Source organism: Netta rufina, assembly GCF_964035555.1.
Source record: "Netta rufina genome assembly, chromosome: 2".
Lineage (NCBI taxonomy): Eukaryota > Metazoa > Chordata > Aves > Anseriformes > Anatidae > Netta > Netta rufina.
Window position 1 is genome coordinate 53,305,005 of NC_140124.1, and position 26,837 is coordinate 53,331,841.

The 26,837-nt window shown below is 41.3% G+C and overlaps 1 protein-coding gene across 1 annotated transcript in view; it reads left to right on the forward strand.

Moving 5' to 3' along the window:
• The first annotated feature begins 1,302 nt into the window (after positions 1-1,302).
• CAP2 (cyclase associated actin cytoskeleton regulatory protein 2) overlaps positions 1,303-26,837 on the forward strand; it is a 63,528-nt gene continuing 37,993 nt past the window's right edge. Inside the window, exons 1-3 of the mRNA XM_084306885.1 lie at positions 1,303-1,433; positions 12,454-12,578; positions 16,150-16,250. Coding sequence (XP_084163011.1) covers positions 12,455-12,578; positions 16,150-16,250 — 225 coding nt within the window. The 5' untranslated portion in view covers positions 1,303-1,433; position 12,454. The remainder of the gene's footprint in view (positions 1,434-12,453; positions 12,579-16,149; positions 16,251-26,837) is intronic.

Here is a 26,837-nt window from a genome sequence, read left to right on the forward strand (position 1 = left end):
GTTTATTGCTTCTGGGCTTGTTTATTGCTTCTCTTAAGCAGTTGCTGTGTTCTGTGCATTTCTGCGATCAGGTCTTCAGTTCCTGTGCTGTTCTGTTGATTTTGTCTGGCTTTCTATACATGCCAAGGAGAAGTAATTCCTCTTACTGCATGCAGGAGGCTGCAGCACCGATTTCTTCCAACTTCTGGTGCCAGTTACATTGTCCACACTAGTGAATTTTGATCCTAGATTGATCCTTGCAGTCAGCTTGCTTTTGCTTATTGCTTTCTACTCATCTCATTTCTGTACAGATGTACTGAGGTCTACGAGTTGCTATGGCTATGGTGTCCTTGTTAAAATACAATCTTCTTCATTCCCTGTTTAACAGAGGCATAATTAGAACAAATGCTTACATTTCATATTTTACAGTGCTGTTGTCAAGTCATCATAAGTGAAACATACTTTTTTTTCTAAAATAAACTATGGATTTGATACAGCAAATTGCCACCAATTTTTGCACAGCCACGTGGTTGACTTGGGAAAATGCATGTGGTCTTTTTTTTTTTAAATTATTGACTAATGAGTCCTTTTCCATTGCAAGAGTAAAGAGTTTCTTTAAAGGCTGTGAATTCATGGTCTTCTCCCCAGGCGTCTGTGCAGAAAGTCAGCTCAGCAGTACTCGGAGGTGAAGCAGCTTTCATTTCAGGTGGATGATCAGACGGCCCTTGGGACGGTGTGGTGATGAGCACCACCTAATTGCAAAACCCACGAGCTTCCGTTCGGCTTGCAGCCCACAGAGCCTGACAAACGAGGCCTAGGCACCGAGAAGCCCCAATTTGGTGGCTGTACCGAAGGCAACAGCCACCCCACCGTGGGCACAGCTGTTGGGCTGGCCCAATGTGGCCAGGTTTGGAGAAGGCAGCGGATGGTCTCGGTGCACGCCTGGCTCGCCAAGCGAGGGGTTTGTGGGTGCCCCTGCCCGGGGTGCCCGTGCCTGCTCCTCCGTGATGCTGCTCCGCTGCCATTTCCTCGCAGGCGCTGTGCCGCCGCCGAGAGACACCTCAGCCTTTCCCTCTCCCTCCATTTTCACACTCCACCCACTTCTTGCTTGCTTTCTCCATCTCTGTCACCGTCTCTCGCTCTGGACCTGTCTTTATTTGGCACTCCCGGAAGCCGCTAGGCATTTCTCTCGCTGCCTGCCCGGGCAGCTGATGTGCCTGACTGACTGACACCGGCTCCCGCTGAGGACGAGGAGGAGGAGGAGGAGAAGGAGGAGGAGAAGAAGGAGGAGGAGGAGGAGGAGGAGGGAGAGCAGCGGCGAGGAGAGGCGAGGCGAGACGAGGCGAGGGAGGGGGGGAGCGAGTGACCGGCTACGGATTGTCATTGCAGAGAGGAGGGGAAAAAAAAAAAAAAAAAAAAAAGAGAGAGAGAGGCTGCACGGGTCATCAAAACAGGTAATTGAAGAGCAGCGAGGGGCGGGATGCGGGGGGCCGGGCGGCGGCGGACATTTTGTGGGGCGAGGAGGGGACGCCCCGAGGCTGCGGCCGGGCTCGGGGCTGGGGCAGCGCCCTCGGGAGAGGCCTCGGCGGTGCCTCCGGCTCGGGCCCGAGCAGGCACAGCGAAGTCATGGCAGGGCGAGAAAACGCCGAGGAAAACGGCAGAGCCGCCCCCGGGGCTGTACCCAGACCCCTCGGTCTTTGGGCAGCCTCGGGTGGCTCCCCGAGGGGTGCCCCTGACAGGCTGTGGAAACGCCCCTCTGCTCGTTGGTGTGGACCCGGCTGTGTCAAGTGATGCCGGGCTTTGAAGTCTCTTCGTCAGCGTAAGATGAGCTGATTTTGGTGGAGGCAGCTGGCGAGCGGGGCTCCGAAGTGCTTGCTCCTTGCACGCCCAAAGCCGGGGGTGTGTGGCGGGGGTGGCGGGGGAGGGAGCCCGCTGAGGAGCACCCAGGCGTCGCTCCGAGGAAAGCACGGGGTTAAACAGCATCCTAGGGAGAAAGAGCCGAAGAAATGACGTATATACACTTATATTCATGTATACATATGCATAAGGGATTCTGCAAATACAGAAGGACGTTCTGGGGGAGCAGGAGGAAGACAGAAATGAAGAATTGTGAAGCTGAGATGCTGCATTTTGCACTAAGTTGGCCTTTGGAAGGAGTACTCGCTCCCCCAGAGGCTCAGCCAGCACAAAGCCAAGAAGAACTTGTCGTGACCCCACCTAAAAATGCAAAATCTGCCTTTTGCTTTGTGGATTGCTAGTGCTCTGTGTCTTAGCAGATTGACAGTGATGATTTTCATCATGTAAAACTCAGATTTCATAATGAGTAGGGGCAATCTTAAAAACAAAGACTATCTGGGGAAGAGAAAAAAAAAAAAAAGAAAGAAAAAAGTGGCTTTATATGCATTACCTAAGTGTGGTTGTTTTCAAATGATGGAAAATATTTTCAGGAAGAAAAAAAATCCTACAAAGAGGCCAGTCCATTGGGAAATAATTTGAAGGAGTCTGTTTTGCAGAGGAGCAGGGTGGATCAATACTTCAGATTTTAATTATTTTTTTCTAAGTCTGACAAATGTGGCAATGGCTGATGGACTATTGTGTTTCATTGTTCTGTGAAGCTGCAGGCAGAAAACCAGGCCTACTTCAGAAATGTAACTTTAAAAATTATTTAGAATAGGAAAAGCATTAGGCAGAATGAGTTGAAACTCAACACAGAATTCTCAAAGCTGCCCTTTTAAGACTTTACTGATAGTTAGCTTTCCCAATTTTATGCAGATTTAATCCTATCATTTCCTTTTAGTTGCTTACTATGCAAATGATTATAAACTGTCTTCTGATTCTGTACATTTTCAAAACAAGGATTTCATAACACTGATTGGTTCTATTTTGAGCAAATCTGCACAAGAAGAAAAGCAATATACCTCCTGTAGCAAAGCCTGCTACATTGAATGATAGGACCTTTTAGGTCGTGGTGGTAACAAAAATGTTAGTCTTCAGAATATTCTTATGATTCCTCTGCTTCTTCCCTCCTAAATGAATGCTGCTGAGATGTGGAAGGTGGAGAGGCACAACTCCAAATGTAATGAATAAAATATGTTTTCTCAATTAAATAAAAATAAAGAGGATGTGCATTATTTACTATTACAGTAGAGCAAATGTATGACATGTTTTCATTATTCTTTGTCACCTATGGCGCTTGCCTCAGTGGAAAAAAATGATTCCTTATATGCCATAAAGAGGTACGTCAAGATATATATAATCTTAGCAAGAGTACTAAGATTACGTATATTGAAAAAACTCTGTATCATTAGATTTTCTAATCTCAGTGTATAATCTATGTTAGCCATTTAAAATACCAAGGGGAGCCTAAACTAGAAGCAAACAAACAAACAAACAAAAAACTATAGAATTAGCATTCCCACAGTACTAAAATTCATGGGAATTGGAATTAGCAGGTATTAGAAAAAGAAGTACAGTGCAGCAAGGAGGGCTGGAAGCAGAAGAGTTGTGTTCAGCTCCCAACCTTGACGTTGACTTGCAACATTACCTGGAGCAAGTCACACAATCTTTCCATGTTCCCATCTGTAGCCTGTCAGGGACAGTAACATTGTGAGTGGTTTGAACATGAGAGAGGAAAACAGCAAACAACCAAGTATCTTTAAAAATATTCCTTGTTGTGTGCAACAGCAGCAAACTCAATAGTTGCAGTTGCTGTCTTCTAGAGCATCTGACTTGATGAAAGAGAAAATTCTTTAACATCATGCTTACAGGGCAAAAACAAACAAATGCCTCCAGTAAATCAGGTATAAATTACTTCAGTTATTCAGACTGCTGTTTTATTATGAACTGGTTAAAAGATTTTGCTTGATTAAGCACTCTCAAAATATATTAAAAAAAATAATTCCTTTCTCAAAAAATTTCAGTACATCTTTTGAAATAGGGAGAGCAATTGGGAAATTGTCATCAGTATCATTTTTGTGAGGTATACAGACAGCTCTAGTTGCTCTCATATTTTCAAAAAATGAGTAATTTTGGCAGATGCGGTTTACTGACTCTCCAAATAAGAAATGCTCTGAACTTGAAAGGCTCAAATATTCTTGGAGAGTGTTACTGATAGAATTATGTCAGAATATCAACACCTTCACTAAGCAGTGTACATTGAAATGACAAAACCACACATGAGCACAACTGCACCTATGGCAGAGATTCTGCTGATTCAGCTAGTTCAGCAAGGGAAAGAGGTTTTGTTTTTGTTTTTTAAACCTCTCTAACTTTTGTCACCATGATAGCAAGACTGTATGGCATACTTATGGCCTCAGTCCGCGTTCTTAGTACTGTTGTCTTCGTTTCACCTGTGTAGGTTCAGGTATGCTATGTCAAACCTCGGGGTGTTTTTATTACCAAAAAAGGTGCCATTGAAACTTGCTGTGTCTGACCCACGTGTTTCAGAGAAGAATACAGTAGAGGAATGGCTTGTAAAATCCAAAACACCAGCAGCACTATGCTGGGAATCAAAGGCTTAATTATTTTTTGGGGGTGTATATTAAGAAGACAGGTAAATGGTCAAGTCCCTAACTGCATAGTGTCTTATTTTTCCAAGAAGATGTGCTGAGATCTTGTTCGTGAAAGCTGTATCTTCTATTATTTTAAATAGTTAATTAATTGCTTTCTGGAAGGAATGCAGAGAATGATTTACATTTCCATGTGTAACCTGTCATTGTTTACAGAGAAGAAATAGTTGAATAACTCAGCTAACAGCTCTGGGTCCTCTAAAGCAACCAGCACAGAAGAGGCTAACATAAGCACCTAAGATGGGTCTAATTTGATCTTTCTGAGCTTCAGGATACCTCACACTAAACAGGAGGGATAAATAGCTGAATGTCTCGACTCTTGTGAGTGAGCAAGGTTGCATGGGCCTTATACTTAGGGCCTCTCAGTAGTAACCAGGTTAGAGCAGGAAATAGAAAGGTCTTTTTTAGTAGCAGGTGGCCCATTTCATCCTCAATCAGAAGCACAGGCACAATCCATTGTGTTGCTAACAGTGCTGCAGAATCAGTGGCCTGAATTTTAGAATGGGAGATGGGCCAAGGCCTTGAGTTGTTGCAATCAGTGAAGATCACAGACGAAGCCACGGCAGCTGCAGAGCAAAGGGAGTATGCAGATGGCTCAAAGTTTGCTTCAGCCCTCAGGGCTGCTGCCGTGCTGGAAGAAGGGCCACGGGCTGCAGGCTGAGCCATGAGACCATCAGACCATAGTCCTGAGATCATAACTGCAGCAGGACATTCTGTTAGGAACAAGAACGGCAGCTAACCTGGCTGAAATTAAGCCCAACTATTCCGACATCTGACAGATGTCCACTGACATTTCAATTTGTAGTACTCTTTGCTGCTGTTGTTTCATTTCGCGTGATTGTTTGCATCAGAGTGACTTCCTTTGCATGGCCAGAGGAATGTTTCCTCTGACTTTCAAATTCAAACTGAGATATGCTCAAGTAATGGATGCGTTCCAGAGTTGACCTGTCATGCCTACTCTTGCAGGTATAAATGAGAAATACCTGTTGGATAGAAGGGATTATCCTTTAACATTGATGGTGAAGAAAATCCCTGATAATCAGAAAGTCAGAAGTTCAGGCTTTGGAGCAGTATGGATCTGCATGCAAACTAGGATGTGGTGGTGTTCCGAAAGGCCAGGCTGCCAGCAGACAAAACTGTTACTAACCCTGGCACTGAATAACAGCAGTCTCATCTTTTCTGCAAAAAAAAAAAAATCATAATTTGTGTTTTTAGTTTGAAACACTGTCTGTTTACTTTTAGCTTTCTGCATTCACTTTTTTCCTGCCACATCTCAGAAGTATGGCAAGACGACGCAAGGTTTTGTGCTTTGTGGAGTTTACCCTTTTGGGCAGTGCAAATTCAATTTGGTTGGAACCATAGCGTAAAGAATCTCACTGTTCAGTCATTATGAACTGAACTGAAGCACTTTAATAAAATCAATGCCTGCACGCAGTGTTTTCTCTGTTCAGCAAGGCAGTCTGCTTACATACAGTAATTGGACTTGTGACAGGTAATTAAATGGCTTGTAAGGTCTTTAGGATGCTTGATTACATGAAAAGCACTGTGCTAATACATAGTAAATGAGGTGGCTAAGAACACTGTGTATCTGTCGATTGGAGAGGCACAAAAAATTACACTTCATTGGAGGGAAAGAAGAAAAAAAAACAAGACAAAGGACTATGAGCAGTGCAAACATGAAGAGGGAGCATAAAAAGAACAGGAGAATGTACTGAGAAACTGGGTTGCCTTGGTTATTTTAAGTCAGTCATGCTTACACAGGCTGTCAAACCTTGACTGCTTCAGTCTATCATTAAATAATGAATTTGTTCTTTGTGATCACAAAATTGGTAAGACAGCCAGAATTATTCAGCAAGGGATGGGAGCTCTTCACAGAACTTACATATAATTAGCGGTGAACTGATATTCCAGGAGGTACTAAACACATACATGAACACATGACATATTTTAAAGAATTCATATTACATTATCAGAGGCCTAAGCACGGTCCATGCTATTATTACATTGACTTGTAAGCACACAGCTTGACACGTGCAATTGCTCACCCGTAATTATGGGACTAAAATGGGTTGTGATAAGAAATCTAAAGTACGTCAACAGTCTTAGGGGTACTTGTCAAAATAGAGATTGTTTTACAAAGCAGTTCTGTAATATTTTTAAAATAGTGGGATACAAAAATGCTCCATTCCTCTCCTGCCTGTTTATTTTTGTAGACAACAGCTTGATCGCTGGGAGAGAGAGAAGCAGGGGAAGAGCCAGAAGATAAGCAGAAAAGTGTGTTTTGTGGTACCAATAGCATAAAGCCAAAGGAAAAACTTAGTTAAATGGAGGAGGGACAGCATGAACCTGCTGTTTCCTCTTCTACACAAAAATATTTTTTTGCTAACAAAAAATAATCCTTTAATAACACAAAGGGTATGCTAAAGACAGAAGTCTACAGACAAGGTAATGTAGGTAGCACACTTTTGCACGTAGCAACAGACTCATTTCTAGTATATTAATGGTTTTAACACATACATTGAGCTACAGGCAGAAGTGTTTTATGATGAATATGCTAGAGCCAGCCAAGACTTCAAACCAACTAATCAGTCAAAATGGCACAACCAACCACAAAAGGCTGATGTCACCCGTTTTTGTCCACTCTTCCAGCTTTTGTCCCTTTTAACCGAAACCCAAAAGTTTTCAGAATTCTAAGAACCATTAAATATACAATATTATATCTTTTACTGGGAAAAAATAAGAGAAATTCAACCTATACGTGAGAGCTTTACAAAGGAGCTTGTAGCAGATCTAGGGACAAAACAAGAAAAAAGGGTCACCAAAAGCTCTAATTTGTCCCCTGAATCATTCTCCTCATGCAGGCCTTTTCTGAGAGGTCTTCTGGTTTAATACAATTTGACATCACTTTGACAAGGCTCTGTTTACATTCCTCCCATACAGCTAATGGGAAACAAAACACGAGCCATACAAGGTAACGTTTCTGTCTACCAACACACTTTCTTCTAACCAATGCTCCCTTGCTCTGCAGTCTCCACCCAAAATCATTTATGGCAATAACCCAAATAGCTGGCCACGCAGCTGATAACAGTCTGCGTCTGAGTTCCTCCTGGGAATGAGCAGCCCCTGAGATGCCAAGCCCATAGGTTTTCATCGTTTGGACTAGAATGGTGTGCAGCAGGGATTTGGCTCTCATGCCCCAGGTAGCAAAAAGACTGCCTGCTTAACTCGGCTTGGAGCTGGTACACACATTTGAATGACAGTGCAGGAAAGCCAGCCAGCTGTGCCTCAAACTGCCTTTTTTTTTTTTTTTCTTTCTACTTTTTCAGAAATAAAGTGCTGTAAGATGTTTTTGTTATCTGAGGGGATATTCAAGAATGTGTATGCATTTCCCCTCCCTTGATACATATTGTGCAGAAGAACTGAGAGGAGACAGCATTTTGGATCTATAAGATACTCGAAACTGGCTTCAAGACAGTACCAGCTGGCAGTCTGGGGTTTCATATATTTTGTTTATTGCATATCTCAGTAGCAATTTATTAAGACTATGAGAGAAAGCACAAGTACTGGCTGCTGTGCTTTCAAGAATAAGATTGTGTTTTTTCAAGCAGTGTAGGAATGCTAGATACAATAAAAATACCAAATTGCTGCCTGTGTAGGCAACTGCCCTTCTTTGGAATAGAGAAGAAACGCAAAATCTAACCTGTAGCATCTCGGATGATGAGAATGAGTCAGGTCAGGCTTCATTTTTTTAGATGCCAAGTGGATTTGAAAGGACTGGTTCTAAGAAAGAAAAAAAAAAAAAAGAACAAATCACTTCTTTTTCTTCTAAATTGAAAGAATACTAGGAATAAAAACAAACAATGGAATCTCATACTATCTTTTGATGACGTTTGTCAGAATACCATACTTTACAGGGTGGCACCATTCCTGTGTTCAAATCTGTCATTTTTACATGCCTGACAAGTCATCATCTCTTTTGTTTATTTTTTCCCTCATGCTACTAGCCTGTTTTTCCCTTTGGGCTCATTACAGCTTGTATCTCCTTGACACAGAGCAATATGGTCTTCTGCCGTAAGTTACAAGCAGTGATAACAAGCATAGTACCTGTATGTTTTGGCTTCCAGTTTGACTGCTATTTGGGATGGATGTGTCAGGCAATTTAGTCTATTGACTAGTTTTTTCCCCTGATAATTGATAAATGGTGCTTTAAGACAGATGCCAGACTAGGGAGAAAAGCAGTGCTGTTCTCCCAGGGCCTGTCTATAAAAAGTCTGCTTTTTGGTCTTCATTGTGCTCCTCCTCACTTCTTGGGGGGGAAGAAATGACAGGTGGCTGTATTGCCACATGCCTGTAGCACCTCCAGAAAAGATACCACCAACAGTAAACTGGGCATTTCTACGGATCCTCCTTATTTTTTGTGTTCAAGAGACAGTTAGTAATGCCAACATTTAAGTAATTATCATTAGATGTGATTTAACACCTTTCCTAGCTCTTAGCCGACCTTATTTTCAGTGAAGAACATTGTGCTTCTCCACCCAGGATCACGCTGGAGTTGAAGCAGTGTTGTTCTTAACTCCTTACAGGTAGTCAGCATCAGCTCTATGGAAAGGTATATGATTAACCTTGATAATCCACATCAAGATCAAAGCTTTAACTAAAATCCTGGTGGAAACAAGATAGAGAATCTGTCCTGATGTAAAACTGTGCTTTATGGAAGTGGAGGCATCCCACAGATGTATTTACATCCTCTTTACTTGTTATTAACATGCAAAGATTTTATCTGGCACTGTAAATAGACTGGTCTTATTATTTATTTATAACATAAGCTCTGATGCTACATCACACAGACAGTATCTTCATGGAGTCAAGCTGTACCACCTGTGTTCTGACTCCTTTTGAGCTGTGGGTTTGTAGTATCGGTTTCACCACGCACGGTGGAGTGTGGAATGATAACTAATCAGAGGGACTCTGAATACAGGCCAAGAAAATGCTGAAGGCTGTCCTAATATGAGTCAGATATGTGAATCCCCAAGTACAGGCGAAGATGTCAATGTTTAGGCTGAGAATGGCTCGAGAGATTTGTCATGCTATTGCTCAGTGGAGTCTTTACTTCGGATCAGTAACATTAATGTCAGTCTTGTTTGCAAGAAACCTAGCTGGCTGATGGTAAAGCAAAGTGTAAATGTAAGGTTATTGGATGTATGACCAATTTACTCTTTAAGTCTTATATATAGTAATGGCAAAAGTGTACTTGTACTTTATTCCTACACAGGATAACTGCACGTATCCTGCACACATGGATAAAAATGTCCATGGGGTTATTAAATCAAGTCATTCCCTTGAGCTTCTGACACCGTAACCCATATTTTCAGCATCTTACAGAGGGCACTTTCTTGGGTGGAGCATTACAAGTCTGATCCATTGCTGTTTGTTTGTAAGATTAGTCCAAGTGCATGTAGTCAAGTCAGAGTTGGATCCTTCGACAGGCAAAAGCAGGCTAAAGAGGCAAACAAGGAGCAGCTCTTCCAAAGAAGTTCTGTGCATGTCATCAATTAAACTTTTAGGGCAGATGGAAGCTAACATAGTTACCAGCCAGACCATGTCTTCAAGTAAAGACAAAGAGGAAACGTACTGGAAATATACTTTGAAATACTAATGAAAAGAATTGACTGTTAGTATGCTTCATTAGACCAGCCTGACTTTAGACTACTTTAAAACATAACTTTTAAAACAGGCATGTTTTTAAGCCTTTACATAGTAGGGTACAATGTGAAAAGAATATGCCCATAATACTTTTGAGGAATAAGAGTGCTTTGTTTTAAGAAAAGGTTTAATAGTCTCAAAAAAGTTTACATGTTTCAGAAGCTCTCTTGACACCTTCATATCACCCCTTGCCAAGATACCTGCAACCTTACAAAAATTTTTGTTGTTGTTGTTGTTGTTTGTTTGTTTTTTTGAGAATTCATTGATTTTTCAAACAGAACAGAGTACATTTTCAATATAAGCAGAAGAGACCCCCCTCTGAATTTTGGACAGTGTTTATATGCACAATGCTTAATGTCATCCCCCTTTGGGGGTTTGCTTTTTTATTTAATGTAAATAGAAAAAAAAAAAAAAAAGAAAAAAAAAAAGGCATAAACTCCAGGCAAAACTTTCTCATGAGAATGGTTCTCCTGAGACTTTCTCATTGTAAAATCTTCTGTTCCGCTCTTAGGTCAAACTCACACCCCCTTGTATTTATAGGGTAAAATCTGAAGGTCCCACCTTGTTTGACAGAGGGCATGACTCACTGAGAGAGCTCTGCATGTGTTTCCACAATCCTAGTAGCTTCTCTCACATTTAAATTTTCAAAATAAAAATGATTATTTATATTCTTTAGGATTATTAATACTGATTTGGAAAACAAAAGTCCTCTTTTTATATTACCCTACTTTAAATAATAACATTTAGATTTTCTCCCCAGGGTAAGGGGACGCTAAAGCAGCGTTGCTTGCTTTGGTTGCTAGTGCTGCACAGCGTTGCACAGGTTATTGCAATCCAGTATTACCCTTGGCTACCTCAACAATACCATCACTTTTAACAGGCTGTTCATTAGCAGCTGATGCATTTACACATATATTCCAGGCATGCCTAACCTTTCTGACTCTACAAGCCAAACACCGATGTCCAGTGCCTGACAGAGACAGGGCAGGGACCACAGAGCTGCTACCTGCCAGCTTCCCCTGTCTGGGGATGCCGATTCCCCCGTGGTCCCCACTTCCACACCACCCTCGAGCTGGGCAGGGGACACAAGCCTTCATGTGGGAGCTCTGCTTGAGCTGCCCACGAGGATCACGCTCATCAAGGTCACCACCAGCCCCTTGCTGCACGTCGCTCAGCAGAATAAAACACAACCTTAAGTGAGGAACATGGATGTTCAGCTCGCTATATGAAAAACCAGGGGGGTTAAACATAGCTTTCTCTTCGCTTATGTAACTGTTTCTCAGTCTGTAGTGTGTAGAGCGCTGTGTTCCCTGAGATGCTGGCCGGTGTTCAAAAGTGTCAGTGCCTACACTTCCTGGCATGGAAGAAAACAGATAATCACAGTGTGGGGCAATGTAAGGATGTGTGAGTTGTTCAAAATTTAGCCACGTTTCTGTTTCATTTTTCATCAAGAATTACTGTTGCAGCACTGCATAAGTAGGCCCTGGCTTTTCTTGGCTTTTTTTTTTTTTTTTTTTCTTCCCAAAGGTTAATTAGTGCTCGATTTAAAAAGCTTGAGAAACACTGATTCATATCAGGTACTTTCATAAGGAAAAAAAAATTAAGTGATAGGAAATCACGTCAGAAGAACAAAGAGGAAATCTTTGTGGCTTCTTGTGTAGTCATTTAATAAAGTGACTAAATTTTACGGCAAAACATGAAAGACCCAGACAAATTTCAGCACATACCTTTAGAAAAATCAGGAGGTATATGTTTAAGGTCTGGCTTCCAGTCAAGTATTAATTAAGTCTGTATTTTTGCCCCAGTAAATGGCTGATGCAAATCGCTGTAGGGATAAGTTTCTACCAAATACATTGATAAACACTAGAGGCATCTCAGTACCTGATTAGGAGCATCCACATATGTTTTTCACAAACTGCCCAAATGCAGGCTGCCCAGAGCTACACAGCAGTGGTTTGTATCTGCTATTTACAATGAAAACCATGGGATGAACACTGATCGTATCCCTTCTTGTCACAGGAGCAAGTCCCCCAGTGTCAGCTGCTTCCCTGCAACTGTTTATAAGCCAGAAGGACAATATTTAAAACCCATGAGCTTTGCCATGAAAGCTGATAAAGCCACCAGATGAGCAGAACCGTGACATGAAGCGTGGATATTCTTCAAAGGGAGCTAACCCTGTTTTTGTCCTGAACGATTTTTTCAGAATGGCAGAGACTCGTGGCTTGATGGAGAGACTGGAGAAGGCAGTGACTCGACTTGAATCACTGTTTTCAGATTCACATCGCTCTGGTGGAATGGAGTGCGATGCCATTAACGGTGTCAATGGAAGTAAGTCTGCTTTTTTGAGGTACCACCTCCTTCTGTTGTTAAAAGTCAGCTTGTAAGAAGAGCAGGTGTTTTTCTTCTAAGCATGATTATAAATTGAAATAGCCTAGAAAATGCATGATTTGTCTCGTCTCTTAAATATACCCTCCATATTTCAAGCTTTATTGCACTTTCCATTTTAGCATTTATATTGTAGATAACTCACAAGATGAAAATGTCTGCTTGAGCCCAGTTAGCAGTAGAAATGAGACAACCCAAAAATTTACAGCATAAATATTCCTGAAGTCACTGATATAAACACCGAGTTTATTTTCCAACTCTCTGAATTTCACAGTGCAGACCAGCATCATTTAATTGATTAACATCCTTACTCAAATAGGAGTTTGTTCATAAGCACTTGCTCACTAAGGGCTGCTACACATCCTTGGCCTTACTTTGATCTCTCTTGAGCTGTCCCTTCTCAAGTGGATCTCCCAAGCACTGCATTGGAGATACATGAAAGAAATGTCTTCATTTATTCACGTCATACCACCAAATCATATTTTTTACTCCCTTTTTATTTTTGTTGTTCCTGCAACTAACAGGCTAAATAACCTTATAAATGCGTCAATTCTGGTGTTGACTGAATAGATGTACCCTTTCCTTTCTCAAGAGCTGTTATTTTTTGGTTGTTTTGTTTTGTTTTTTTTTTTTACTCACAGTCCCTGCATATATCCCTTTCTTAACTTCATGTCCTTCACTTTCCATATTCCTCAGCCCTTCCCTGCCTTCTCCAGAGCAGAGCGCATCCCAGTGTGGGCTCAGCTGCTGTACAAGTGGCTGGCATCTTCTTTATTGGCAGAAGCAAGCTACTGGATGTCAGCTGCTTTATCACAACTGTATGCCAGCCCTCGCCCAGCAAGACATGTGAGGGACCTTCCCCCAGCTCCCTGTGCCGTAGGCCTACGTGCTGCCAGTTGCTGTGGAGCAGCTGACTTCAAGCAGTGCGTTTCTGTGGCAGCTTCCAGCAGGCTTCCCAGAGCAGATGAGCTGGCTGGTCAGCGTAAGCTTCAGTGATAAAATGTGTACAGTCTGGAGAACATCTAGACAGCTAGTAAACCTTAGCAAGCTCATGGAGAAACACAATCCATGTACAAGTTAACAAATAAATCAATCACCAGAGGGAAGCTCACATTTTCTTAAAAACATAGGCAATCCTATAATGAACCCGTTTGGGTGAATCTCTGTACTAATCCAGAGCTCAGAACTGCAGAATCAGGGCTGCTATTACAAAAAGAGATCAACTCACCATGTCAGGTACCCTCATGAAAATTACTATGTCCTTGCCCTAGCCTAAGGGCTGGATAAGGTGAAGAACTTCACCCCCCCCCCCTCCCAAGGGGAGCAGAGCCTTAAATCCAGATCCTCAGAAGAAACCGACTGATGAATGTTGTAGGAATGAGATTATAAAACACACCCGCTGGGAGAAACAGCAGCAGAAACTGATATGAGCGGCACCACGGGGCACTTCCCAGCCTGTACCACGTCTCCAGGCTGAGCTGGCTCACCTGGGGACTCGGGAACCAGCTGTTGCTGATGCAGGTAGGAAGGACAGCAGCAGTTCTTCAGTTTGGATGATGGATGCACACAGACTGCCACAAACGTAATTCTCTATGCCTGCATTACTGTGTCTCAGGAGAGGTTCAGTCAGTCTCCACAGCAATTGCAGAGCCATCAGTCTTACAGAACAGGTCGCTCTTTCTTTTCCTACTTTAAAACCGACTCTGTGCCAAAGAGTGTGACATTTTTTAAGTTTGTAGAGGAAACAGATATGTTGCTTTCTTCTACCGTGCCCCCTCCCACCAAAAGACCATTCCATAACTGGAAGCATTACAAAAAGCAAGCTTGCCTTGTTTATTAATACATTTTTGGAAACAACAAAATAGTGGGGAGCATGGGAGGAATGTACCTTTACTTGTTTCCTACAATGACAAGATTGCAAACAAATCATTCAATTGCTCTGCGCAGCCCACTATAGTAAATTCTCCTGGGAGTTAGCTGTATTGAATAGCAAAAAATAGCACAGTTGCTTTCTAGTTTTGCATAGCACAATTGCCATTTGGTGAACTGCTATTTAGAAGTCTGATCTAAAGGAAAAGGTTACAATGATTCTCTTGGAGACACACACAGATTTTGACAAAGAAGGCAAATGGGCTTTGGAAAGCATCTCCACAACTAAAACCTTTTGTACACTAGGTCATTCGAGGGGTTTACACACAAACACTTAATATGGAAGAAAGCCCAGAAATTCCTCAGAATTAAAGGTGAGTGACATCAAGGGAACAAAAGGAGCCTTGAAATCCCGCCTAGCTCTCTAACTACAGTGTGTTTTTTTTTCACACAGGCCATTGCAAACTCCAATTGCCAAAGCCTTTCTTTTTTCTGTCAAGGAGCCAGATGACTCTTATGAAATAAAGAGGGCTTTCAAGATTATGAATTTGGACACAATTGTCATATAGTGCCAAAAGGTTAAAGCAAACTCTCTGGAGAAAGCCTGGTACCTCTTCAGAGCGGCCTTTAGGCTTCATTAAGGAGGGAGAGAGGCTGGGAAGAATATTAACCTTGGTCTCTCAGATCCTACAGATGCCATAAATTCACACATGCATTGCTCATGCTGGACCTGGTTCTGAGGCATAGACTTGACGATATGTCAGGGAGGAAGGAGTGGGCTGGAAAGCATCCAAGGAAAGATTACTTTTGCTATCTTAAACATTATCACATAAAGCCATGTAGAAAGCTAGTTACTTAAGAAACTGAGTCTCATCCTAGTCTTCTGATTGTCCGCTCGATCAGGAAACTGCTCTGTATACCATACAGAACACAGCATCTTTACTCCTCCGTCAGTATATATAGCACATACATAATCAGGGGGATGTGCTAGCTACAAGAACTCTTTGAGCCTTCCTTCTTCGAGGACAGTTTTATAAGGTCACACAACAAAGTAAGGAAATTACAATACCACATCTCACTGCATCAATTGACTGTCAGTCGATTGACAAGGCTCTACCTTGCTGGCAATCAAAAGACTTGTAAATGACTGCCAAACAATACAGTGAGTTGCAGGAATGGGTGTATGGTATAAATATAGTTGTTCAGTAAAGAGCAGATTCTTTTTAGGGGATGGTATTTGTTTTATGTACAGTAATACGATTTTGTTATGACAATCACCCTTGTCGGGCCAGTAGGCCTTTGAAGGGCTGGGAAATATTTACTATAGCACCTGTTATTTTAATACAAAAGAGGCTTCTTACTTACAGTATACAAAGACAATTCCCTTCATGCTCCTTGCCAGGTTATACCCTGGAGCAGGTGGTTTGTTTTTCTTTCTTTCTATTTAGAAAAACAATCATTATGCATCATTTTTCACTGATTTTCACCAATTGCACAAATCAGCGAGTAAAGCAGAAATTAAGTCAAAGCAATTTTCCCTGGTTCTATGGTATTTCTCCTCCATGTACTACACAGGAAGAATATAGAAGCTGTATACATGATGTGCTTTTTGAGCCCATTATAAGGGAATGCTCTTCTCCTGCAGGCATAGCACCCTATGTCGAAGCGTTTGATAGGCTGCTGAACGGAAGTGTTGCTGAGTTTCTCAGGTACAGCAAGATTCTTGAAGGTGATGTGAAGACACATGTGAGTATTACTCAAATTTTCCACCCACGGTATAAATGTACAAGTCTTGGAAACTGTGGGACCAGCCTTGATTGCTGAGTAGAGGAGAATTTTAACAGCAGTTCTCTGAATGATTAGTCCTTGAAAACACAGGCATAACACACTGAGGGCATTTGGTTGGGGAAGGACTTCTGGATTCATAAGAGGCTGCCCCTCTTCTACAGCACCAAAGGCTTAAGATTATAGCATGCAAAATATATCAATGTTCTCAGTTGCAAGCAATTTGAATTGTCCTGTTGGCTGCTAAGGTTCCTTTGCAGAACAGGAATGTAGTTAAGAACATGAGTCAGCAATTGAGCAACAAACAATAGGAAGAAATGATGAAATTAATTTTTTTTTTTTTTTTTCATTTTATTTTTAAGCCTGCCTTCTGTAAACTTGGTGGTAGAAGGACAAATATGGACTCATTTTACCACAGTTCCCAAAGCTTACCAGTATAGGTTTTGCCAAAAAAACACCCACAAAAGATACCCACAGGGTCAGTTTGAGCTAGTTCTGAGTGTGAAGCTTTTGACGTTATCTAGTGGATCCCTGCAGTCAGGCCCATCTCCATGTGTGTTCATGATTTCCCAGTTCCTTGCAGCTGCTGCCCCGCGTAACAAGCAGTGCAGCCAGAAAAGCATGCAGCCCTGCAAGCTGCTGGGATTGAAAGGACAGCATAAGTACTTTGCAAGACAGCCAAAGCAACCAGTTTGTTCACAGAGCAAGAGCTGTGAACTGTCTGAACTGTGTTTTGTCTATGGTGTTAAAAGTTCTAGTGAGTAGGGTAGAGATTCTGAGCTGGTTAGGCCTGAAGATCTAGAGGGAGTAAGGAGAACGGGTGGTTCTAGAGGATCCCTGTGTTTTTAAGGAAATGCTGGATTTCCTTTTTATTTGTAAAAGGAAATTATACGTAAAAAAGTCTTTTTACATTAACAGCTATTCTATAAGCTGCTATGTATGTACTTTGCTCTTAAAATAAATAAGAGGAAAATTAATAAACTGGGGAAACAATCCCTATACACCTAACAGAGCAGAGAACAGATCCCTGGAAGGATCTGTCCTAGCCTTGGTCATGAAGTTCATTAAGCACCATTATTTTGCAGTTGATTTCTCAACAGTCTAAAACCGATATACAGAAGTAGCCGTAGTACTGCACCCCAACACAAAGCAATGAAAAAGTTCACATTTAACATTGTAAATGACTAAACCCTCTGTAATTTACAGTATCTATAAATGTTTAAATCAGTAAATGTATTAATTTGCACATTTGTCACTATTTGACATTTATAATTGAGTCCATATAAAATAATACGTATAATTTATCTGCCATGTCTGTGGATAGTCCCCAGCATATTGTTGATGATAGTGTAATGCAAACCATAATAAGGAGCAAGTATTAGGACTACAAGATTATACATAAATGACTTTCCTTTACATAAAGGAACTGGTGATTCTGATTGCAGCCTATTAAATATTCTGAAATCTTAGATCCCGAATTTACAGCACGAAGCAGACCATGGATGCCTTATGCTCATACTTATCACTGCAGCAACATCTGTGCTTTACCTTAACAAGTGGAACAAGGAGTATTTTTCTTCTGGGTGTCTTATAGACCATGTGTCCTCAGCATTATACTTGCAGCTGCTGTCTCTGCCACATAATTAGCTGAAGGGAAGGTTGTATTTTATTTCAGAAAACACCTGTTGCCTAGAAAACCTCACATACCTGACTGACCAGAATGGTAATATGAGTGAAAGAGAGACTTTATATTATGCTACAGATATAAGGGATTTAACATGATGTGTTTCGTGCTGATTGCTGTAGGGATTGTGCAGTTTGTGTTTCTGATGAAAGGAAGAACACAGCCATAACTCGTATCTGTTGTGCGCCCCACGCCTGTTCTTTCAGCATGCTGAAATAGTCTATTGAAAGAGAACAAAAATAAAAAAGAAAACTAACAGCTAGCTCCTGGCTCCATGCAGCACAGTGGATTTTACAAAGATTAGTTTATCAAAGAAGTGTTCTGCTTAGACTCAGTCTTGAGAGCAACATATTTCTCATTCAAATTACAGTACAATGCTGAAGCTCTGAGGTCAACTGCATGAAAGAAACTAACCACTTTTTAAACGACAGATAAAATGCCTAGCCTTTTTACGTAGTCTACTGAAAACAAATTATCCTTAATGGCTAGGACGAGATCCCTTTCCTGTTCTATCACTGTGGGATAAAAATGTGGTGATTATATGGGTGTTTCTGTGGCATACAGAAATGCCCCTAGAGGCGCAGAGTTTATGAAGGACCTGTATGCTGTCTGTGCCATAACAACAGAGCATGTGAAGTTGCTGAATAGTGAGCATGGCCAGGACTGCTGCCAACCAGCTGTCCTTGGCCTGACATACCAGTGCCTCGGAGGCTGTCACCAACTATTACAGGTTAGAACAGCCCTGAAGCTGATGGACCATGTGTGCCAACACTGGACCATTCTTCTCTCAAAATGAGGGAATTCAAAAGCAGTAAAACATAGACTGCGGGCCTACAGCATAGACAGTTCCCTCGTAACCAGCAGATATGATAGCAGTGGCTGATTGCTAGACCACAGAGATACGAGTCCTATCATTATTTGCCCGGATGCATCCACCGCTACAGAAAATGTGCTGAGGATGATGGCGAGCTGCCTGAGGAAGACAGTCTACCTTCAGAGTGTGTCCCAGTGGGAACACTGGGCAGGCAGAATTGGTGGGCTCTTTGCCATGACAAAGCATAGCAAGCAGGATTTCAGAAGAGTAAGAACAGGTTTTTGTGATGTGTTTATGATGAGCTTCTATGCATTGTTTTTGTTTTTGTGGTATCTCAAGTGATGGGACACTTTGGCTCGAGTTCGAACAATGTACCAGATGAGACATAATGATAAGAAGAGAATGTACTAGTTCTACAAGAAAAAGACAGATAACATAAAATTTCCATATTATAGTATTTCATGTGATATGGAACAGAGAAGAATTACAGCCTCCCTGTCAAACACATGCACTAATACTTGCCTTTTTATTATTGTTTATTTGTAAGAATCCTCTAATCTCCAAACCCCAGCAGTTCAAAGAACAGATTGACTGGGTGATTCAGTTATATTCCCTTTTCTCTCATCCAAGCTATTTAGCTAGGAAAGGTAAACCAGAGAAACATTGACATCTTTCTCCTCCCCTCTACCATCAAATTCCAGCTGCTGAAATGCAGAGCTCGGACAGACAACCAACTACATCATGTAGCATAGATTGAAGCACTCAGGAATACAAAGGCTGTTGGTTAGCTTGTTCCTTACGGGGAGAGAGTTAAGATACAACTCAATTACCTGTATGACCATGCAACCAGCATGCCAGGGGAGCAGCAATTAACAGAACTGTATCCCACCTGTAGGGATTCTCTGTGTGCATCCACTGATCTGTTTCCATTGTGAGCAGAGGAAGCAGTGTTCACCCTATGGAAATGCTGTTTGTATGCACATACCCACAAAGGTTTCCTTTTCTTTATCTATTACTCAAACACTATGACATTCTCCTCTGCTCCTTCCAGGCACAGTCCATGTGAATACAGACAGACATCTGAAGGCAGGAGTTATCTTTAATGAGGTATCTTTTACAAGTTATCTTTATATTCGCACTCTGCAAAGTGCAGCTCCAGTTTGGCCCATCAGCAAAGTTAAAAAATCATAGCGTTCCCATTTCTTCCAAAGAGTAGTTATTACACATGCCATAGCTGTATCTTGCCTTTTCTTGTGAAAGATGCTGAAGAATTAGTCAATGACATTCACAGCCCTGAACTTCGAACCGGATATTCTGTCTGTGACATACCGAACAAACACTTTTGTGCTTCATATTACCTAATCAAAGCACAGACTATCAAACCCATTATTTGGCTGATTCCTCATTAACAAGGCAATTTGCTTACAGGGCAACGGAATGCACAAGTGTACTCTCCATGTTGTTCTTTTGTGCCCAGAGGCTGTGTGGTTTTAGGCATTGTGTTGAAAGTTGAATTAGAGCTCAGAGGAGAGGATGATGTCAACATGCCCAAAGAGAAGCTCGCTGTCAGCCTGCCTTTGCATTTCTGTGATAGCTATTTTCTGGTGGATGAAATAAACACCAAACCAAGTAGCTACCATAGGACCTGGAAATACAAAATTAAATAAATAAAAGAATAATGACAAATATTTTTTACAGTCTAGAAAATAATCTGCTGAAATAGACTAAACATAGAAAACAGTTCTGCCATCCATCAAAGTGAAAGCAAAAAGAACAACAGCAAATAATCAGCAATAAAAAAGCAACCTTGGAAATGTATCAATATTAGAATTTATTTTTAATGATAATTCAGTAATATTTCTCACCTTGCATGTCTAACATAAGATATTCATAGCATAAGCAATGAAGAATATTCGCTTTATTATGACAAACAAGCTGGAAATACAATGTGCACAGTGTAGGCAAGTGGTTAATCCAGAACAAGTATCATTTTTAGGTGCTTTACAACTTTTGATTGGTCTTTTCCAAGGGATGACTTCACTCCTGGCCTAAGGGTTGGATCTGGCTTTAAAACAAGTGGGGTTTATTGGGTCAGGTGCAGTGGCGTGCAGACCTGGTTGCACTCATCTAACTGTAAGACACCTGGTTGGCAAGAAACATGGCTCTTAAGCATGAAGAACATGGCCATGGCTAGTATAGACCAACACCCCCTGGAAGAGTGGGAGTTTTTCCATTAATTTTGATGAAACCTGGATCAAGCTGTTTGTTTCTTGATACTGACATTGCACCAAATGCCACTTGCTTTTCCTCTTATTGAAAAAGGCCAGGAAGACACAAAATTCTCACAGACCCTTCTGAAAAATGTGTGATGGTGGCCAGTACTGTGCCTTTAGTAATGTATTGCTGGCACAAGAAACACACACCTGGAAATTTAGGCTAGTGGTGGTGGGAATACATAACGAGAACAGTCCATATGGCATTTCCTCAGTCAGAAGCACAAGAAGTCAGAAACACAAACAGTCAAGGCTGTCAACAGTCTTCATAACCTGTTTTCATGGGGCTTGCTTCTTTGCACAGGGAATAGTTCAAATCTAAATCCAAATGTTTGTTTCAAAGTAGTGGAGTCGATCACGGGCCATTTTTTGGATAAGGCTCTAAAACCGTTGGCCCCTAAAGCGGGGATTACGTCTGTATGTGGTTACCCAGTAAAACAGGAGGTTTTGATTTCAAAAAGAAATCAGAAGAAAAGGATCAGAATGGTATGACTGGGAAGCCTTAGATGCGATGGGAACCAAAAGAAAACTCCATCGTGTTTGCCCATGAAAATGTTGGATGATAACTTGCACTTAAAAAAAAAAAAAACAAAACAACTGATAGTGAAAGGCTCTTTAATCTCCCATATGGATTCAGAATGATACCCAATGTTCAGACTAGATTTAAGGTGCATCTTTTACCAATTAATTTAATTAATGATTGGAGCAATTTACCAAGGCACACAATGATTTTTCAGCCATTTTAAGTCTCTAAATAAGAACTGATCATATGCTCTAGCTCATGCTAATTTTGTTAGCCTCTAAAAATCTTTCAATGAAGCCCTTTATGAACAAATTTGAACCTACTGACATGAAACCTGTTTTTCTCAGTGGTTTTCCATGGATTCCTTACAAAAAGTCTACAGACCTAGAGGCATAAGTGCCCCACAGGTTGAAAAACTCTGCCTCAGCTTAAGCCAAAATCATGAGGTGATACAATTACACGACTAAATTAGTTAGCTAAATAACAGGTATGGACCAGCTGCACTCACAGCCACACAGTGTGACTGTGTCTCAGTTAGGGATGATGTGAGACGTGGAGCTGGTGGAGATCCCAGGTTCATGAGGAAGTCTTCAGAAGCCTTGGTAAGATAATCAGACTTTTATCTTTCTCTCTGATTCAAAAGCGGTCCAGGTTTGTGAGTGCATAGGTGATGGTCATCTTAGCCACTCAACCTCTGAAAAGTGAGGTCTGGACTACTTAAAATAGCAATTTCCAGTGAACCACTGGCAAATGAAACTATCTCGGTCCATCAGGAAAACTAAGACAGAGAAGCCAAGAGAAAACATTCCTGCTTTCAACATCAGGATGAACTCCTCACGACTGAAAACTTTACTGGTACCAGTGCTCATGGTTCTTATTTCTTTTATGAGGAATTATGATTTTTCTTGTTGGAGCTGTAACACTATTTAAGCCCATATATTTCAAGCTGAAAAATATGTATCCATGGATGTTTTTTGTTGTTGTTTTTTAAAAACAAAACCAACTTCATTTGAGTTTTGAGTACCACACCATGACACTTATCTCCCGTACTTGATTGACGTCATTTGTTGCTACAGGCTTTGAGCAAGTCTTTTATTAATTTTTGGTCCCATTCTTTCCAAAAAGCACATGCACAGTCTTTTCACTCATGCTGCCACCCCATCCCTGACCTGCTTTTATTTTGTTAGTTGGTGGTTGCAACTGTTTTGAGTGTATAGAAATGCTGGGATTGGAAACTGAGAAGGCTGTTCATTGTAGTCAGCAAAAAAACAAACAATGAGCTCAGAATCTGGCTCTTCAGTCAGTTTCTAGTAAAAAGGAGTTCAGTGGATAATGAGAATTAAGCCACAAGGGAAACCAATGCACAGTTTGAATGTTGTTTTAAATAAGCTGGGAGTGCTGTCAGGAGTGATGAGGATAAAATGTGGCTAAAGATATGTATTGCCTCTTTACAGTTTGAATTGCATGATCAATACGGCAAGATTTCTGAATGCTGAAGAGCCCACTGGGAGAAATTAAACCATGTCACTGTCACTGCTCACTTCTGTTAGTCTACTGACATCCATAAATTGAACTATATATTTCTACAATTAATCTGAACTGCAAAACAGCTCAATCTTTGCTATTTTGTCTCATCCATTTAACTGGGTTTTATTCTAAAGCTCAGAGCTACAATAAAAAGATTGGTTTAAAGATCTCAAAGTAGTTCTTCCAGGCTGCAATGTTTATTTTTTGTTGTTTCAGTACATGTCCTGTTTAAAGAACAACCTTAGGTCAGAGTAGCTTTTCAATCCCATCAACATGCATGTCGATATCTACCTTGCCTTTCAAAGAGGCTGAGACCCAACCTCTAAGTAAATCTGGCCTTTCGGTATTTAGCACCTCTGAAAAGCAAAGCATGCACCAGCTGGGAAGAAACCTTAATTATTGCTATAGAACTCCTTGTATAGTTCATATATATGAACTTCCTTCCATATTACTGCATTTTGGTCTGGGTCTGGGATTCTTCAAAGGCAATACAAGTGGAAGTGAATTACCAGGGGATAGATTCTGGCATTTTTAGCCTTTGAGGTGTTTTTAGGGAGCTCTGTGGGACTGTTTGCAGGAAGAGGTGGGTAATAATGTCAGAAGTTGTCCTGAAGTGTGCGAGAGGCAGAACATGCAAAACGCCATTTCAATATATGAGCCTGTTTCTCCAAGCTCTCTTGCTGAAGACAGTGCAATTTCTTAGAAAAGGATGAATCTCCAGTCTTTATATTCAGTATTTTTCAGACACAGAAAGTCAGGAAGTAAGGTCTTTACAGAGTGCCAAGTGAACACTGCTAAAAGAATATTTATGAAGTGATGCCTAAACAAGTGCTGTAGCTTTTTTAATTTACAGTGATAAGCATCTGGAGTTCCTAGAACTTTTATTTGTTAAAATGGGGACACGTGAATGCCATCCTAAAGCGTGTTAATCATAGCTTTTCAGATATTCCCTCAGCACATATTTTGACCTCCACTGAGAAGAGCTTGTAAGGCCACTGCTGGGGATGGGGAGGGGGAATGCTTAGCAGCAGACCTCAGTGGCAAAACAGTCCATCAGAGAAATAACTGGGGTTCCTGCAGCCGGTGCAGGCAAAAGCACATGTCAACACATGTCAACAAGACGTGCAGATCCCTGAGATCTCTGTGAGACTCCCCTACATCTCTACAGCTTGTGTAATACAGAGAAATAAAATGACAAGTGAGTAACAGCTTAGCCCAAACAGTAACTATCCATCTGTCTTAGGTCATTAGCACTGAAAGATCTTTAAGACCAATACTGTCTGAGCTTCACCAGACATCAGAGCTGTGAGAGCCCTGAGTGTTTTATGTCACAGCCCCGCTCACTGAAAGGTCAAACCAGTGAACCTAGATGCAGATGCTACTCTGAAACAACAAATAAATAATGCTGGCTGGTGCTGTGTGCAGTTAACATGACACAGCGTTTCGCACGCTGGCAGACAGAAACAGCTAGAGAGAGCGGCGCTGCTCTAACCTCAGCTTGGTACTGGACCGGCAGTAGCAATGCTGAGAAATTTTAGCAAAAATTCCCTAATATAGACATCGCTATGGAGGCTGCAAAACGCTACAAATAAATAAATAAATACATAAAAAACGCAGGACAGATGATTGGTGGTAGCCAAATGGGTCTGTCTGAAAATAGCAAGTATCTGAGGTGGAGGCTGGCTCCGTCAAAATCAATGGCAAATCTCCCACTGACTTCAATTTTTACGACAATTTCAACCCTGTTTTCTATATGGACCAGTAAGAGAAAGGTGACAGTTTTTTGTTTTTTTTTCTTTCTTCCCTTTTTCTTTTCCAGTATAAAGTGCACTGTTTGGAGAGCTGCCACTGACTCGTCAGCATTTGGCCCAGTTTTAAATAAATCTATATCAGCCAATTAGCTGTACAAAATAAATGCTGTCTCTTCAGCTGGCCTGGATAGTTTCTATGGCAGCCCCATATTTAATCTAAACTCCGTTCTTTTTCCATTTCTTGCCCTTCAAGCCACCAGCCACTTCACCACTTCACTTTGAAGAGGCTGTTGGAAGCAGAATGTAAAGGCAGACTGTTTCTCTTCCCCTGGCAGTCCTGTTCCCTTTACAGAGAGATTGGGGTATTTGCTCACAGCAGTGAAGCTCTGTCTGTAGATGTCATTTGCCATCAGTCACTGTGTCTCTTAGACCCAAAGGACCCAAAATTATTTCTGCAGAAACTATGATTAAAACTCAGGATCACTAAATCCCCACTCTTTTCCCCCATGTCCTGTTTAATATTTTGTTTCAGAATAGAGTCAGTAAGTTTGTTTCAGAAATCCAAAACATATACATATCTGTGTTTTGATTTACAAATATCACTTGTAATGTCAGAGGGTATATATATGCACGTGTGTCATTCTCCACCAACAGAAGTTCAGTGGATTCTGATATTTACATTCTTCTTTTCAGTGCTGTGACTGAGGAAATATGTTATTAAATATAATTACCTTTGTCAAATTTAATATTATCGGGTCAATAGGTTAATTTTATTGACTAAATTTCATTAGGAAATCATTGGTCTGTTTCTCTTACTTCTATTTAGTTTTGATTTTTTTTTTTCCAAAGACTGAATTTACTTGTAACTTGAGATCTGAATGCATGTGCCAGTCTTCCTCTTGTAGTTTGCCAAACTGCTGTCACATAAATAATGTTTGTATTCATTACTGCTTGGATACCAGAGTGAAGGGCAACTTAGACTGAATAAAATGTTTAAAATGCGAAAGAGGCAGATCCTAAGATCATGTCTGCTCTGGAGAACTGAACTTTCCCAAACCAGGCTGGTAGCAATTGAAGCTTCTGGTTCAGTGCAGCTATGTCAACACAGTCTGAAACGGTGCGAGTTGGGGTGGAATCCACCCTCATGCTGCGTTAAATGGGTCGGAGCCCTTGGACATCTCTCACAGCCTCTGGCAATTTTTTGAGCAGTCGTTTATGGGAGATATCAAAACCTAGCACCGTACGGTGACAGAGTAGGTTAAATGTGTTGTCATTAAAAAGATGATTTCTAGATATGTATGATTCCTCCATTAACTTCTTCAGGCTTAACTGTAGAGAGGGCTGTCTGTGCTGTGACTGTGATGGGGATGGAGAGGTGACTACTCACTGCAGTCAGCCTCAGATTTCAACAGGAGTGGAACTGGGCTGACATCGAACACGTCAAAATTCTCTTCTAACCATACCAACCACCTAAGGCAACTACCAAGCACACCTGCGTTTACTGATAGGGAATGGCATACCAGACAGCCGTGGCATTCAGGCCCGGTCACAGCCATCTTCTCCAGCCTCTAACACAAGCAACTAAAACAAAGCAGGAAAGGTTTTGAGGAATTTGCTTCCTTCAGTATGCTTACCTCAGCTGCAGAATCTGTCTGATGATTGCTGTATCCGTGCACAATCCTAAGAAGCCCAAAAAGATTACGCAAAGTTTTTAGACGTCAAGTATCTGTTGCTCCTAAATATCCCATTTCTATCTGGAGATAAATGTGTGCAAGTTTGTGTTCCAGTCTACTCTGATAAATTTACTCATGATTCCCATGCATTTTTGACACTCAGGCCTCATTACTATCATTCATTATAGCTGAAAGAATTTCAGCTGATTTATTCTGTGGCAATCTCTTGGCTAAGTATCACAAGCTGTTGAGAAAAATCCCCTCTGAAAATCCATTTGAGTGAGATGAGTGAAATCCATTTTC